Here is an 18,442-nt window from a genome sequence, read left to right on the forward strand (position 1 = left end):
GGGCATTATATAACACTTTCATTTCCCTCGTTGACTATCTCATCTTTATCTCTATTTTCCTTTAGTATATACATATATTATAATTATAACAAATATTTTAATAATTAATTAATTAATAATAATTAATAATTAATAATTAATTATTAATTAATAACTTATTTATTTATTCATTTTATATAAGTAAAAAAATTAATTTAGTAAATCGTATCAGTATAATATAGGAAAAAGTTAGTGGTACTTTTTTAGCGCTAATATCTTACAATATTTTAATTCTGTTTAAGAAATACAGTAGAGGTACGATTTAACAAACGGTACAATTTAGCCTTTTTTTTCCTACATTATAGTACATTAGAAAACAAAGAACAATAATAAAAATAAAAATAAAAATAAGAATAATAAAAAAATAAGAATATAATATATCTTACTGAATCTGTGTTCCGATATTCACTGCCAGTACTGAAAATCTATATAGTTTACATACATATAACATTATATAGATTTCCAGTATTGGCAGTAAATTTTGGAACGTTGCCAATATATAATATAATATTTAATAGGTCTGCTTAGGAGAAAAAATAGAGGAAGACAACAGTAAAATGCCAAAAATTAAAAAATTTAGAGAATTATGTCACAGACAAAAAAAACCGTCGTTTACTAAAAGGAAAAACAGAAAACATTAACAGTTCTGAAAAGCTTGAAATTCTTGTCGCTGATGATAACCGACATTCAACTTCCATGAAATGCGTTTCTGAAAATAAAAATTTTAGTACAATAGAAATTCCTCCTGAGACACTAGATACAGACATATTGCAATCAGAGGATAATAGTGAATCCACAAATGATGCTTTCGTAATATTTAATAATGCACGCGAGCGTAAACCAATTTTACAAGACCGGTTACATACCTGGGCTATAGAATACAATGTTACACAAAAATCTGTAACGGCATTATTGCATATTTTGCGAGAAGGACATCACGAATTACCCACTGATGCAAGAACACTTTTAGGCACACCAAAAGAAACGATAATTCGCGAATGTGAAAATGGACAATATTTCCATTATGGCTTACAGAGAGCATTATCTGAAAGATTAAAATATGATACCAGTATTAACAATACAATTGTTATAAATATCAATATTGATGGTCCTACCTCTTTCAAAAAGCTCACAAAGCCAATTATGGCCGGTACTTATTCAAATAAATAATAATAATGTAACAGAACCATTTTTAATTGGTGCCTATCACGGCTACAAAAAACCGAAATACGTATTGCAAGAATTTTGTAATGAATACCGCATCTTAAACGAAGAAGGTTTTTTTTTAGAAATAAGCATTACCGTGTAAAAATTAGCAGTAATTTGTGACGCTCCTGCCAAATCATTCGTAACAGCAACAAAGGGCCATAATGCATATTTCGGTTGTGGAAAATGTTTGTGTGAAGGTGATTACTTAAATCATAAAATGGAGAATTGAGAACAGATAATAATTTTCGTTCTCAAGAAAATGAAGATCATCATATTTCTGCCTCACCTTTTGAAGAATTACCTATAGATATGATAAAAAATTTCCTATTGGATTATATGCATTTGGTATGCTTAGGAGTGGTGAAAAAGATGTTGTATTTATGGTTAAAAGGAAATTTAGTATCTCGGTTATGTACAGCAGATGTACAAGCAATATCAAATGATATAATGTCATTACATGAATTCATACCATTTGAATTTGCTCGTCGTCCATGAAGTATTAATGAGTTAGATCGTTGGAAAGCAACCGAATTTAGAATGTTTCTCTTATATTTTGGACCCATAATTTTAATGAAATATTTACAAGTGGATTATCTGAAACATTTTTGTGTTCTGCATACTGCAATACGTATTTTGTGTCATTCTGAAGATTGCCTGCGTAATAATAAATATGCTCACGAATTATTGCTACATTTTGTAAAAACGTTTAAAATATTATATGGTGATGACAACATAGTTTATAATATTCACAACCTTATACACATATGTGAAGATGTAAAGACGTTTGGATCCTTGAATACGTTTAGTGCATTTCCATTTGAGAATTACATGCAAACGTTGAAGAAAATGTTGCGGAAACATGAAAAACCCTTGTCACAGTTGCATAATAGGATTGCAGAATGCGTAGGCAGATCTGAAAAAAATTACAGTAATAACAATAATACTACTTCGTTTGACCCAGTACTTGTAAAGCCAGATGGGAAAAAATTACCTTTTGAATGCGTTAATTCACACAAAGAAATACAGTTCAAAAATTTTAAACTTACCACAAAAACTGCAGACAATTGCTGTTATCTTAAAGATGGAACAGTGTTTTGCATCGAATTTATAGGATTCAAAAATAAAAATCCTATAATTATTGGAAGAAAATATATACATCTCCGACCTGTCTCGATATATTCGTGCAACTCGCAACATATGAAAATATATTATTTTCCTTGTTTCTATATACATACGCGTGTTATTGACTGTCTTGTATTGTATTTGCCCCATCACGTGAACAGAGAAACAATTATCGGAGTCAAATCGATTGGGCTTAAGATTCAATCGCGGAATTTCGGAACATCTCGGAACTTTTCGGATCAGTGATGAGGGCCTGTCTATATAAGGCCGTGAAAATCGGAGAGACGCTCTCTTGCTAATCTTACTGTCGTCTCGAATAGCGCATTATAAGACCAAGGCGCCTACTTATACAATAAAACATTATATATCATAAAATCAAAAATAATTGGATCGTCTTCAAATTATTCGCCCACCATCGGAGCCGTACCGCAGCAGAAAATAAAATTAGAAGCCTGTGCTTCGACTCGCGTCGCTCGTGGAAATAAATTATACCCGGGACTTACACGCGAGAAATTTACAAAACAACCTCTAAAGCCTATAATAGCCAAAACTATATTATACTATCTCTTTAAGTAACTAATAGCCTTATATATATTTTATATAAACTTTATATAAACTTTCCTACAATATTCAACTTGTACATAAATTTAAATACCTATGAAAACGTGTATTTAACAAAAATATCTTACCTAATTAAATCATAACATCATTAATTCATTTTAATTCCTTATCATTTACAAGCACTTAACCGAGAACTTAACAAAATCTATATAAATAGTAGATTATCCATACTCCTGCTCTCTTATCACATATCACATATCACATTATATCTTATTGCCTTTCATAAATCTTTACACACTTTTCCTTAAAACTATCTTATTTATACCTTGCACATACTATCTCAAATCTGTCTTACACTGTTATCTTAACTACTAAGTCTTATATCTTATTTCTTATACCTTATACTTCTTCACTCTCTACTATTACATTCTTCTTTTTTTCTCTCCTTTTCAATTTTCTCTTTTTCTTTCCATAAACTTTTTAGTATCCTTCCTTTTTCTGTGTCTAACTCATCACTAAGTATTCTCTTTATGTTCTCTTCCTTATTTTTGCCTAATTTACTGAACCAATCTCCAATCTTCCTACACTCTTCAACATAATGTTCTAAACAATCTCTGCCTTCTTTACAGAATCTACAAATTTTATTTTCTTCCTTTGTCCAATATTTATTTGCTTCCTCCATGTTATCATGATGTAATAAGACAGGTGTAACATTCCCGTGGATGCGCACTAGTCCAAAGTAATGGTCGCTCCTCGACCAATCAAAAGTTGGTCGCAAATGCGAAAAACAATATGGCTGCTAATAGAGCTGTTGTTGTCAGCATGATGCAAAAGTGAAGTATTGTGAAGTGTTTTTCTTCTTTTTGGTGTTATTAAGTGTAGTATTCTGTTCTGTTGTGTAGTGTGTAGGGTATAGTGAAACAGGAACCGAAAGGTCCCAGTAAAAAGACATTGTGAGTATCTTACATGAAAAGAATTTAATTTAATAATAACTTTCTCAACAAATTTTTTAATTTATATTTTACATATTCTCTTTTACCTACAGAAATCATGCCGACGTGCTGCATAAAAAATTGTGTAAGCCGCACAGATCACACAAGAACGAAGGGTTTAAAATTTTTTAGATTCCCCAAGGAGACTGACATTCGTCAGCAATGGCTTGATGCTTCTCAAAGAAATAAAACAAATATAAAAATTGACTCTGGTAAGTTGATGTAATGTAATAATTTATATTAATATTTATAATACAATATTATTATGTATATTATTTGACCAAATTAATAAATATACAAAATACAATTTGTAGCACACATATGCAATCTCCATTTTGAAGCAGATTGCTTTCAAATAGAATGGACAAAGCCGCGATCAAATGTGCCTGCTAAACAAATACTGAGGCTGAAAAAGGGTTCTATCCCTACAAAATTGATATTTCAAAGAAAACGGAAAGAAACAAATCCGTCTCAAAATGGAAGTGTAGAAAAGGATGTTACAAATAAAAAGAAAAAAGCGAAATTGCCGTAAGTATTTTCTTGATTTTTAAACACGTAGTTAGCTTAATCTATTTAAAAAAAATACTTTTACTAGTATAGAATGATAAATGTAATAGCATGTATATGTGCCGTTGGAGAAACCAAAAAGAGATTCATAATATGTTTTGTGCTTGCAGAAAATTCGTTATTATTATACTATATAATGTAAATACATAAAAAAAATAAGGAATATTTCTTTATATTGTTTAGAGGAAAGACTGGCATACCGACATATGCAGAACTTTTGCAATGTATGCAAGAGGAACAGCATATATATCAAGGTCCAGAACAAGATAAGAACGAAGATACCTTGCCACATGATGCTGCAATCAAACAACAACAGATGTATGTATCTTAATTTAATCTAAATTACTATTAATAAGTCTTCCATCATCTTTAACTATTATTACATGAATGCCACAATTATTTTGTTACTAGTGCATCAAAAATGTATGGAAAAAAAATACAATTAAAAAAAATTTTTTTTTATAAAAATACAATTATAAAGAATAAAATAAAAATACAATTATATTTTTTGCAGAAATGAAGAAATTGATGACCAAAGTGTTTCTATGAAAACATTAAATCTTCTGAAGAAAGCAGAAGAAGATAAAAACAAACTGCTCGAAGAAAATCAAAAACTAGTTGGAAAAAATCACTAATGATACAAATAGATCAATTGCAACAAAGTGTGGAACAGAAATCCTGTACCATTGCACAAATGACGGTACATAAGCAGAAGGAAGCTGAAAAAATAGCTGCCGATGTCTTGCGCAAAGTGTTTACGCCTGGGCAAATAAAAAAATTGATATCACCCAATGACATTCGGATTAAATGGTCATTCGAAGATATAACATCCGCCATCGCTCTGTGGTCATTAAGTCCGAAGACTTATCGATATTTGAGAGAGGTGAAGAAAATGCCGCTGCCGTGCCAGACAACTTTGCGAAATTGGTGTGCAACCTTTAATGTTCCATCCGGCATTCTAAAAGACGTCTTCAAAATTATGGAAGCCAAAGGACATGAACTTATCATAACGGAAAAGTTAACTATATTGACGTTTGATGAGATATATGTCTCAAATAAACTGGATTTAGAAAGGAAGGAACAAAAAGTTTACGGACCTCATAAAACATGCCAATTTATTATGGCACGAGGACTGTTTAAAAAATGGAAACAGCCCGTTTATTATAATTTTGATCAGCCAATAACCCAAAATATTTTGTTTAGCGTGATACACGATCTTTATGAAGCTGGATATATTGTTGTGATAATAACATGTGATATGGATCCGACAAATATTAAATTATGGAATGAACTGAACATTGAAATCGACATTTCCAATCATTCCAAAAATATAAAAGTTAAAAAAACACCGGAAAGCAATGCTTTATTGTTCATCCTGTGGACAACTCTCTAAAAGTTTTTTTCTTTGCCGATGTTCCGCATTTATTAAAATTGGCGAGGAATAATTTATTTGACTCTGGTTTCAGAATTAAAGGAGAGTTTGTCGATAAAAGTTGTATAGAAAAATTATTAGCACTTAATGCAGGAGACTTGAAAATTGCTCACAAACTAAGTCGAGCACACTTGGGTGTGAAAGGGGCACAACGTCAAAATGTGAAAATGGCAGCACAAGTTTTTTCAAACCAAAATGCATCGGCTATTCAGTGGTGCGGAGAGAAAGGACTATTAGTCTGCAAACAATGGAAGCAAATATCTGTTATACTCAAGTTATTTAACGATTGGTTTGACGTTTTCAACAGCAATCTGAAATATGGATATCATTATGCTTATGGTATAAATTTAGAGGAGCAAAATAAAATTATCAATAATATGAGTCAATTTATTGAAGAAATGCGAGTTGGACAGAGGTCAGCTTTATTGCTATTCCAAAAGGGAATTTTAATATGTAACAAATCCTTAAAAAAAATGTTGCCGTACATCCAAGAAAAATATTCATCCGAGACATTCCAAGTCGAATATCTATTAACAAAGAGATTAAATCAGGATGTACTTGAGAATTTCTTCTCGTATTTGAGATCAATGGGTGCAGGATACGATCATCCGACGCCTGTGGAACTACGAAATCGCTTAAAATGATATATTCTAGGGAAGCACTCAGGACATGCAATTTCGCCAGGAGAAAATACGGAAGGAGACAGTAGCTGTACATCTCATTTATCAACATTGAAGATACACGTGCTGATTTTGTCAATGCAACATGTTCGCAATTTATGTCAGACGAAGACCAAATTATATACTGTGTTCGGCAATGCAAATCTGAGATGCGAGCGAGCAGATGTCGAGCTTGAATCACGTGATCTTCGAGCAAACCGAGCACTAAACTCAATACCGAATGATTAGCTATTCGAGTTTCAGAGTTAATTCTATTCTGCTAGAACAAAACTTATGCATTTTTTCACGTGAGTTTTATTTGATACTAATTTAAAGTTTTAGGAATTGAATTTTTTATGTGAACTAATTATGATTGAATTTTGATTATATCGGTTTTTTTCCACTCATTTTAGCGGTTGATTGATTGAGGTTATGGATTGATGACTATGGACGACATGTATTTTATTTTAAATTTTGCTCGAGATATTTTTTTTAATTTTGATAGCGATGATGAAAACGAAACTTTAAATATTCCTAAAGTTGAACAATATGCAGAAGAAATTACCTCGCTTCTCCGATAAAACATTCAAAATGCATTTTCGAATAATGCCGAATACTTTTGAAGTATTACTAATAAAAATGTGTAGCATCCAAAATGATAATATTATTCATGTTGGAAATAAACCGCTCCCAATGGAAAAACAATTAATGATTACACTTTGGTGGTTGTCAAATATTGAATCTTTCCGGTAAGTACTCATAAAGTGCCATAACAATGATAAAAAATATGTATTATCTTACAATTATACACATGCAATTGAGAGAAATTTTATATACTTTTTATTTTTTAGATCAGTGGCCGATCATTTTGGTATTAGCAAAAGCACTTGTTGGGATGTATTGTATAGAACTTGTAAAATTCTGTTGAAAGTTAATATGAGATATAAAATTATATCATGGCCAAATAGAGAACGTGCCTTAAGAATAAAAGAGAATTCGAAGAAATTAATGGATTTCCTAGTAAGTAAATCCAAAATTTTTTATTATAATTCTCTAAGTTTTTTATTATAATTCTCTAAGTTTTCATTAATCTTATTTTAGGAATTATTGGCGCCATTGATGGATCATATATTCGTATATTAAAACCGAAAAATTATCCAAATTCTTACTGCAACAGAAAAAATTATCATTCTGTTCTTCTACAAGGTGTATGTGATAGTAAAAAATTGTTTCTAGATGTTTACGCAGGAGAACCAGGATCTATTCACGACATGAGATTATTTAGAAAATCCGATTTATATGCAAATATAAAGAACTTATTAATTGATTTTTATGAAGATAGCCATATAATAGGAGATCTAGCCTATAAGTTATCGACATATCTTTTAGTTGGTTTTAAAAATATTGGGAGATTAAATAATAGAGAAAAAAATTTTAATTACAAGCTATCACAGTGCTGTGTAGTAATAGAGAATGCATTCGGTTTACTTAAAGGTCGGTTCAGAAGATTAAAATATTTAGAAACGGTTAGGTTAGGTTAGGTTAGATTTAATTTCTTTATTAATTGTTTCTGCATGTATTTTGCATAATATATGTATTTTAAATGAAGATTTACCTGAAGAACTTGTAGATGAGATAGAATGGAGGGGCATAAGAGCACAAGATAATTTTATTGCAAACATTAATGAAGAACAAGAAAATAATGTAGCTATGTTGAAACGAATTGAAATTATGAACATTCTTCCCATGTACTATATGTAGCATTTAAAATTTGTTAAATATTAATAAGAATTTTAGTTATAAGCAAAATTGAAAATATTAATTATAAACAAAAATACAAATGTAAATGTATTGATATAAATGTAATATTATTAAATCTTGAAAACTAAAAACACAAAGAACTTACGAGATAAAGTATGTAAGTCGAGATACACGATGTGATATATTAAACTAAAGTGAGCGTTCAGTTGTGATTATTAATTGATTAGTTTTATATGTTAAGTGTAAGAGAATGTAACTAAACTTACAAGTTGTATATGATAAAAAATTACACACACATTAAATATAAATATATTTTATTATAGACTCAATATTAGTACAAATGTAATATTTATAAAATGTAACTTTTTAATGATTAAATTTTTTATTAAAAACAACTTATTTTAATTTATTAGAAGACTTAGCATCTTTTCCTTTTGAATATCTCTTTGATACTCTTAAATTTTAGCATTTAATAAAATAAGAAATAGTACACAAATTGACTCATATATGCCTTAATCTTTTTATTAAAAATTACATGTGTAAACTAACAAGTTTATGTTTTTTTTGCAATCTTTTTGCACACAAGTAATTCAGTTTTGATATAAATAGAAATATTATTAGACTTTACTTATATAAATCACAGAATATAAGTTTCAATGAAACAACGTCTATACTAATGCTACTGATCTATTACTATATTGAGACCTAAGACTAATAATACTTTGCTTAGAATTACTTATTGTAGTTATATCACATTTAACTATGTTACTCGTAACATTAAACTGTTTTTCACGAAAAAAAAAACTATATTAACATGTTTTTAACTTAAAATAAATTATAAAAGAAATTCAACAATCGATTAACTTTCAATTTTAAATCGATTAAAAGAAAAATAAAAGAAAAATAAAAATCTCATTTTTAAGTAATAAGTATACTTTTAAGCGTACTTTGAGTAGACTATGTGGTTTCAATGTCTTTGGTGCGATTGAAAACATGACAAATTTTAACTATCGTCTTTCTCCAGTTTCTTTGTCAATAATTGAATATAATCATTAAAAGATTGTAAAAATGTATCTTGCCTTTGCATTTTTTCTTGGTGTCTTCTTTCTACAGGATTAATTGTTTTTCGTTTTCTAGAAAAAGAGGATTTTAATGCATCCGTTTCGACAACAGAATTTCGCTCGTCCATACTATCTTCCTTTGTACTTTCTTCAGTGCTACTCAATTCTTCGTTAATTTTTAAGCCTTTGCTACTACTGCAAGTAGCTACCGGTGTAATTTCTGGTTTATCATGAAGTATTTTATTCATGACTTCAAAGTATTCCCATCTCTTTCGAGCCTTGCCTGATTTCGAGTTGTGTTCTTTAATATCTTTGTACATCTTTAATAGGCCTTTCCATTTTGTGTCGCACTGTTGCCATGTTATCGAAAAGCCAAATTTATCTTGTAGTATTTTAGAAATTTTTATCCAGACATACTTTTTTATTGAATTTTGAAATTCTTTTTGATATTTTTCGACTAAAGCTATTAATCCCAAAGTTAATTCATTTGTCCACACTTTAGTTTTTTCTTCAGTTGTAATTTCACAGGTCTGGTCAGTGCTCTGTCGTTCTGGTTTCTTTTTTTCTGTCTGTACGACAATAGGTTGATAAAAATCATCTATAAAAACAATATATTTTTAAACATTACAAATTATATACCAAAATTATATAAGAATTATATGATAATTATACTTATTGAATTATATAACAAGTTTTAAACAAGTTTGTATAACAGTTATAAAAAATAAAATTATATAACAAAGTTACAAAAAAAATTATCAAATTTTTAAGTTTTAAGTAATTTAAATTATAATAAAATATAAAAACACAATTATACCAAAAAGCTTGTTAAAGATGTACAAAAATATTAAAGAACTCGAGATCAAGAAAAGTTGAACAAAATAGGAATATTCTAAAGTTTTATGAACAAAATACTTAATAATTAATCAGAAATTATAGCTATAGCTATTTGCAATAGTAACAAGCCTAATAATTAACAAAAAATTTACCTTTTATATTGTATAAATATTGTTGACCGTCAATAGCCAATAATTCGAATGTTCCAGCATCATTTTCAGGATAACAAATATTTGAAGACATTGCTGATCAATAAAAAGAATAGTCAATAGTGTATTCTTGTACAATTTTAACCAAACAAACGTTGTGCAGCTTGATGTAACAAAAAACATTGCACAATGGCTGCAATGACATCGTCTCGATACCTAACCAATATCTAACCATCCAAGTCAATTTTCGCGCGCAAACAACCGTCTCCTCTACGAGCTCGGTCTTCGAATCCAGAGCAAATCGAGGAGTTCGATTCGCTACGAAACTGCTAATACCGAACGCAGATAAGATGACACTGTGCAAACAAATATGCATTGCCGAACGATTTGCGAGGTAAAGGAGCACTCCGACGCATCAGATTTGCATTGCCGAACGCAGTAATGGCCGAAGAAGAATTATTCATGTACACGACAAAACCAGCAAAAATTTTTGCTGATATAACAGAAGAAGAAAGAGACGATAACAATGTAGAACAAGAGGAAGAAAAAGGTATTGAAAAAATGTTTTAATTCTTTTTTTTTTGTAGTTGATATTATTGAATATATACTGCATAATACTTTTCCTATATTTTTAATAGGTTGAAACAAATAATAAAAATTCATAAAAATTGGATAAAACGACGAACTTACGGGTTTTGTTTTGTTGTTTTATTTTTCCAGAGTTAGATTTGAGAAATTACAATCCTAATTCAGACGAAATAAAGTTGCTGGAGGATTTCGAGCGAGTTACAGCTCGCGAAATCGTAGAAAAAAATGCGCTTTTATACATTGCCGGTTACGTGGCACATAGGTTTCGAGATAAATACAGTCACTTAGGTGTTTCAACCAAGATCCTTCCCGATTTACCTGACGATTGGATTTTCTTCCTTTCCAGAGGCAACTGCATGTATCCTTGTCCAAGTTTCCAAGAAGCAGCTGAAATAATGAATGAGGAGTTTCAAAAATTTCATGGCAATTTTTTCAATAAAGAATCCAAGATTTTTGATAAATTAACAGACATTGTTTGTGAAAAAACACTTAATAACTTTCCAAGAAAAGTAATTGCGTGTCTAGTTCGCACTAGAACATATATAAGACTAAGGAAAAAAAATAAAGAAATCGTGGAAAATAATTTAATGAAAAAACGTAATAGGAAAATGTTTAAATTATGTAACAAAAAGAATATTGAAAACAAATAATGTTCTACAATGTCGCACATTAACTTTATGAACTAAAAACCAAAGAAATCAAATATTATTTTGAGAAATGTCAAGCTGCCAAATTTTGGATTTTATAACTTTTTATTTATTATTTCCTTATACTTTTCACAAGGTAAATTGTCCCGCTTTACAAACTTAATTATATTATATATGCTTTATTATATTATATATGCTTTATTATATTATTTATGCTTAATTGTAGCAAATGCAAAAGAGGGCTATCTCTAAAATTGGCAGTTGCTAAAATGCTCAACCAATATAATTAATTATTAATATAACAGAAATACGATATTGTATTGTTATTTTAAACTTTACATTATAGCATAATAAAGATAACCGTTATCACAAAACAAAACTATTACAACATAATCTTTTGAATAATTATTTAAATCTGTTAAGTAGATGTAATATTTAATACATCTTGTATATTTGGTTGTTGCAAAATATATTAACACATCTAAAATATTTTGTTTTCAGATGGCAAATTTGGAAGTTAACAAAAATGAGGATGAAACTAATCTTATCATATTAGATACTCAAGCAGATCTTGCTTCAGAGGAGACTCAGCTTTTCAAGATACACACAACGGACAGTTTAATGGACGTCCAACAAATCTACCGCATGCTTTGAATGCGAATGCAAATGCGATTCTGTATTTGGCCAAATCGAACCCAAAGGGGATCGCGTGCCACTAAAAAGAAAAAGAAAAAGAAGCACGCTTTGAAGCCGATTAACGCCGAAGATTAGTCTTGCAAATGTTGAGAGCTTATATGTGTACATATATATTTCTTTTATATTATTTGTATAAAAATATATCTGCTTAATATTATCTCTTTTATTTCTTCCAATAAGGAATTTTTTATTCAATTTAAATCCTGATTGTTCGTATTTTCAAAAACTTAAGAAAAATATTCTAAAAAAAGTATCCCAAATCCCATATTTAACCGCATTTAATTTAATATAGAATGTTTAATTTTCTATAGATTTATATTTTTCATATTTTTATTAATATCCATCAAAGGTTGAATCTAACGTCAAACAATACGCTCAAAACTTTCACTATACAGAATATATTATAAAAATATAACTACTTTTTTGTTATTTGGTAATGGAATTTAATATTATTTTTAAAAGTAGTAAAATTAATGAAAGTCCAAGAATGAAAAAGGATTAATTAAGATTTATTTTAACAGATTTTTTTTACAGATTTTAATTTTAATTTTTTTAAATTTTTTTGTTATATTTTTACTTTATATAATTAATCATATGTTCAAATTTCGCGGCTGTATTTGCGACCAATTTTTTATTGGCTGTTGGATCATGCTGCCGCCATTATGCGCAATGTTACACCTGTCTTATTACATCATGCATGTTACCACATCTCAGTCTTGCTAACGCCCTAATTTCATCTCCCTTCCCTACTTTCTCTACTTTTATCTCCTTGTATTTAGCATTATATTTTGCATTTTCACGCACAATTCTACTATCTATATTCTGTTTTTGTATATCCTGTGCCCTTTCACTCACTAATATATCTTCCACATTATTTCTTTCTCTCATTAACTCTTCTATTGCTACTGTACACTCCATCCCAACTCATTATAGAATTTTTCTCTTTCCCTACTGTATATATCTTTTCTCTTCTAATATCCTATCTTTTTCCTCCCAACATATTTTAACAAAATTTCCGTCCTCTTTCTCTCTGCTCCTACTTTCATATCTTATATCGCTCTTATACCCCAATCAATTTTTAAACTTCTTAAACCTAATTCTCTTATTATAACATATCTTGGGGTACAGAAATCTAATCTAAAAATCCACCTTACGTAATCTAGCATAATCTTCTCTAAATCCTTTTCTTCATTCCAACCCCATACCTCTACGCCATATTCCATAATACTTTTCACTAAATACCTAAATAATATCCATCTCCTAATAAAATCATCTTTGCATATTCTTTCTCCTAAATCCCATACTTTATTCGCAGCTATTTTCCCTTTTATTTTTAATTCATTTATATGATCCATATAATTTCCTTTTCTATTGAACGTAAATCCTAAATATTTAAAACTTTTAACTTCTATTATTTTCTTTCCCCATTTCCAACTTTCTATTTTCTTATTACTCCTATCATTACTATTAAACACCACTATTTTCGTTTTCTCTACATTCAATTCCAGTTTCCTATCTTTGAGAAATCTTTTCAATGTTTCCATCATGTCCGCTAACGCCTCTTTATTTTTCGCTAATATCACCATATCGTCCGCATATGGCAATGACCATATTCTTTTCTTACCTAACGCAACTCCTCCTATATTCCGCCTCTTTAACATCCTGTCTAGATCCGCTATATACAAATTGAATAGGGTTGGGCTCAGAACACAACCTTGCCTCACTCCTTTCCTCATGGTGAAACTCTGTGTTATTCCATCCTTGGTTCTTATTGCTATCTCTGTTTCTTCATAAATTCCCTGTATTCTTCTTAGCAGACCATATCCTATTCCTTTTTCTTCCAAAATAGACCATAATTTTTCCCTGTTGAGATTGTCGAAGGCCGCCTTTAAGTCCACAAATAATGCATAAACCTTCTTATCTTCCTTTAACTTCACCTTCTCCCTCTGAATAATATGATTCAAAACAAATATATTGTCCATAGTGGATCTTCCTTTTCTGAAGCCCACCTGACTCTCCGGTAACATCTCCTTTTTATTCATTAATTCCTCCAACCTACTTCTTAATACTTCTGCATATATTTTATATGCAGAGCACAGAAGCGAGATCCCTCGGTAGTTCTCCGTTCTCTCTTTATCTCCTTTCTTGTAAAATGGTATAACTATACTTGTTCTCCACTCATACGGAATCCTCCCTTCTTTCCAAATGTGTTTAAGTAAGTCCACTAACCTTTCTCTCACCTCCATATCTCCATATCTCCACGCTTCGAACGGTATCTCATCTATTCCAGATGCTTTACCTATTTTCAATTTCTTCATGGCTTCCGCAATCTCGTCTTCTTCTAATTCCTTCTCTTCTTCCAATTCTTCCTTATACCTTTCCTTTCCTTTGTCCGTCGCTTCAGAATCTTCGCTATTTTTAGATCCTTTCCCTTTTTCCACTCCTAATAAGGCCATGAAATAATTTCTCCATTCTTCTTTCTGTATATTATTCTCCATCCAGGTCCTCTTATTTCTTCTCCTATTAATGAACCTCCATATATCTTTTTCGTTCTTCAGACTCTTCAATTCCCTCTCCTCCTTTTCTCTTTTCTCTTTCCTTTTATTTTCTAGCAGTTCCCTTAAACTTTTTCTCTCCTCCAGAAATTCTTCCTTGCGATCTTTTCCTATTTTCCATCTTCTGTATTTCCTCTTTACCGCTCTTATTTTCCTCGTACAGCTCCTATCCCACTAGTCTCTGTATCCTATTTCTCTTTTCTTTGGTTTCTTACCCTCCTTAAAAACTAATGCATTCTGTATAATCTTCTTCATTTTCTCCCATTTCTCCTCCACTGTCTCATTTCCCTGTAGCTTTCTTTTTCCAAACTCTTCTTCTGTTATAGCTCTATACATTTCTCTTGTCTCTTCGTTCCAGCATATTATTTTCTTCATCTCCTCTGTTTCCTCTTCTTCGCCCTCTTCGTCTTGTACTGTTTCTTTTCCCTGATTTCTTCTCCTTTCTTCTTCTAATACCAATGTCAGAGGCAAGTGATCTGAGTCCACCCTTTCGCTTATACTAAAATACAAAACTTTATCCTTAACTAATTCGTTTACAATCACATAATCAATTACCGAACTACCTCTCGCTCCTACATACGTATATTCCCCCTCCCAATCTCCTTCTGTGCTTCCATTTAACATATACCATCCTTTGTCATATATCATTTCCAATAATCCTCTACCTCCATTTCCTATTACCTTATCTTTACTTTTTCTTTCCACTTCGTTATTTAAATCTCTAATTTTACCTAACTCGCCAATTCTTATATTAAAATCTCTCCCTATAATTATACTCTCTCTCTCTCACCTCCCACTGTTATTTTCTTCAATTTTCCTCTATGTCTTTTCCTTTTCCTCTATTATATACTGTACATATATTCCAACTTATCTCTTCTTCTACAATTTTTGTAAGTGCTATTCCTTCTGTTCCCAGCTAGCATACCCACGTCAAAATAACGTGAAAAACTGGTGATTATTGGTCCAATGACGTCAAATGACAAAATAAAAACTAAAATAAAACGTCTTTTTTGTAACGTTTTAAAAATGTACAAAATGTGACGTTATAAAGACGTTCTATTTTTATGTTAAGTCGCGCGCGCAGCTTTAAGACGTACAGCGCTATTACGCAGAGCATTCTGCGCAACACATATGCGCGACTTTCAATTGTTGCGTATGTTTCCCTCTCTGTTGACTGGCGACAGTTCTGCCGGGTCATTTATTTTGCTTTTTCTTCTATCTCACACATTGTATGGTGTTTTTTAAGTAAAATAATAAAAATTTGTGATAGTGTGTGTGAATAGTTAAAGCTTGTTAGGTAAGTTTTGATAAAATAAATACTGCCATTTATGTAGCGAAAAACGATGACCTAACCCAAATAGTATGGAACATTCTGGGATTTTAAATATATATATATTTTGATGTCTTGATACTATTCTGAAGATATACACATATATCTATGCCCTCCGTTTTGTGCTATTTGGATGAGATCAATCCTCCATCAACATGAAATCATCAACGTCAATATTTTATTGTTACATCGCACTTTTGAATCAATATACATTTCTGACTGAGTTTTGTATATTTTTTTTATTTATATATATATATATATATATATATATCTCGCTTTAATTAATTTAACCTAGCTTTTTTACATTTTTGCACAACAAATACTAATTATTTTATCTTTTTATTTTATTATTAGCCATGACATTTATTGCAGTTGAATTTATAACTAATGACGATGATTTTGTAATGGGTATAGCCCATAATTCTTGGGTCAGGAGCTCAAAATAAAGTTTGGTGGCCCCCCTACAAATCAGGTCAAAGAATAAATAAAGCTTTAATAAAAGCCGAAATACCAGATAAAGAGAAGTGGGAACTGTGTGCAATAAGACGAATACTTTTTAAACATGGTTTGTTGTTATTAAATTTTTGCTAGTGTTTTCTTTTTAATATTTATATGCTTTCTATAAATGTTTAATTTTTAATTTTTATCAATATTTTTTGTTTTTACTTTATTAATATTTATTATATTTTTAGATGATTTAGATAGAGCAAACAAAAAGCTGCAAAAAATTGAAAATAATAATGATACAGAAGCACCATCTTCATCACCGTGCATCTAAAAATGATAGATCATGCAAACGAAAAAGGAAGCCTAATAAGCGGTACCAAAGTATTACATCGAGTGAAGATGAAGAGATTCCATCAATTTTGTCTCGACCTGAAAAAATTTTTCGACCTAAAAAAAGAACGAACGATGTAACTAGATTAAACGATATAGTTTGTTCTTCCGCATCTTCGAATTCATTCGAAAATATCGACATTGCAGATGATGATGTTTCTCACTCAACTTCAAATCTTGAAACAGGTTTGCATGCATTTTGTATATTTATAATCCCCAAAATTAAATATTATCAATGAATTATAATAAATAAAGTTTATATAATATTTTTATTGCATTGGAGCACACTTTTGAGATTTTGATAATTGTTTTTTTAGATTTTATTACAAATGGAAAGGCAAACCGTCCTAGTTTAGGTTTGTATTAATAATTTTTTTTATAAGAGATGTCACACAGATATAACATTCTAATGTTTTGTAGATAAAATTTACTACCAGATCTTTAAACTCCAAGAACAAGTAAAAGAAGTTGTTGGGCTACTAAAACAATCAAAAACTTCGGGAATATGTAATACTCTTCTTGATGATATTCCAGTACAATTACCATTAAAAACAAACAACGAACTTCAAATATTGGAAAATTATTTGAATATACGTAGCAATCAAAACACTCTAGTATGATTTTTTTGTTAATTATGATATAAAAATTGTAAAAAAAATACTGTATATATTGTTATACTCTATATATGTATATTAATATACTATTTTGTTAGGCCTCTTTTTTATCTACTTTGGGTGGAAGTAACATCACATCACAAACCAACAAAATTTTACGTTACGTCTTAACAAATGAACTGGCATACAACTACAACTTTGCCGGACAGAGGCAAAATAATAAAATTGCTTTCTCTAATCTTACGTTAAAATCTGTGATAATTTGTAAGTAAATTTCTTTAAGTGATAATTATATATAATTGCAAATATGTTTAACGTTTAATAATTGTTCAATGTTTAATATTTTATAGGTGCAATACAGCTAAGGTCAACAAACGCTACAACAAATGATATAGAGAATGCAATAAAAGTGTGGGTTAAGTATGCAAAGCAGCGCTTGGAGGATGAAAGGAAAAGACGGGTTTGCTAAGTAAGCTTTTTTTAACATTATATATTTCTAATTTTTATTCTTTTTACTTTTATAATTCTAACAATATGCCAAAGATTCGTAAAGAAAAAGAGTTTGTTGGTCGCCGACAACAATATAGAAGGGCTAAAAATGCATTTATTAAAGAAATAATAATAAGTCAACACGTTGAATATAGTGATTTAAATGTTTCTGATAATAGTAATACGGATAATAATGTTTCTGTAGTGAAAAATGTTAATATTCAATCACTTTTCTCTAAAAAAAGTTTAGTTTGTTATGAAAACATAAATGAACCGTTCAGAAATGATTTATCAAAT

The 18,442-nt window shown here is 30.1% G+C and overlaps 1 protein-coding gene and 1 pseudogene across 1 annotated transcript; one reads left to right on the forward strand and one right to left on the reverse strand.

The window, feature by feature from the left end:
* The first annotated feature begins 542 nt into the window (after positions 1 to 542).
* Positions 543 to 2,644, forward strand: LOC145945380 (uncharacterized; annotated as a pseudogene).
* Positions 2,645 to 15,049: 12,405 nt separating this feature from the next.
* Positions 15,050 to 16,460, reverse strand: LOC145945391 (uncharacterized). Its single transcript, XM_083054355.1, has one exon. The coding sequence runs from the start codon at positions 15,521 to 15,523 to the stop codon at positions 15,050 to 15,052; it is 474 nt and encodes a 157-aa protein (XP_082910481.1). The 5' UTR covers positions 15,524 to 16,460.
* Between the last annotated feature and the right edge of the window lie 1,982 nt (positions 16,461 to 18,442).

The sequence above is a fragment of the Prenolepis imparis genome, unplaced genomic scaffold (genome assembly GCF_030444845.1).
Source record: "Prenolepis imparis isolate NDT839.2.m4 unplaced genomic scaffold, iyPreImpa1.0 SCAF_14, whole genome shotgun sequence".
Classification (NCBI taxonomy): Eukaryota; Metazoa; Arthropoda; class Insecta; order Hymenoptera; family Formicidae; genus Prenolepis; species Prenolepis imparis.

What these genes read in the sequence shown, in the direction of transcription:
- LOC145945391 (XM_083054355.1), bottom strand. Translation starts at nt 15,523, where the DNA reads ATGATATATGACAAAGGATGGTATATGTTAAATGGAAGCACAGAAGGA.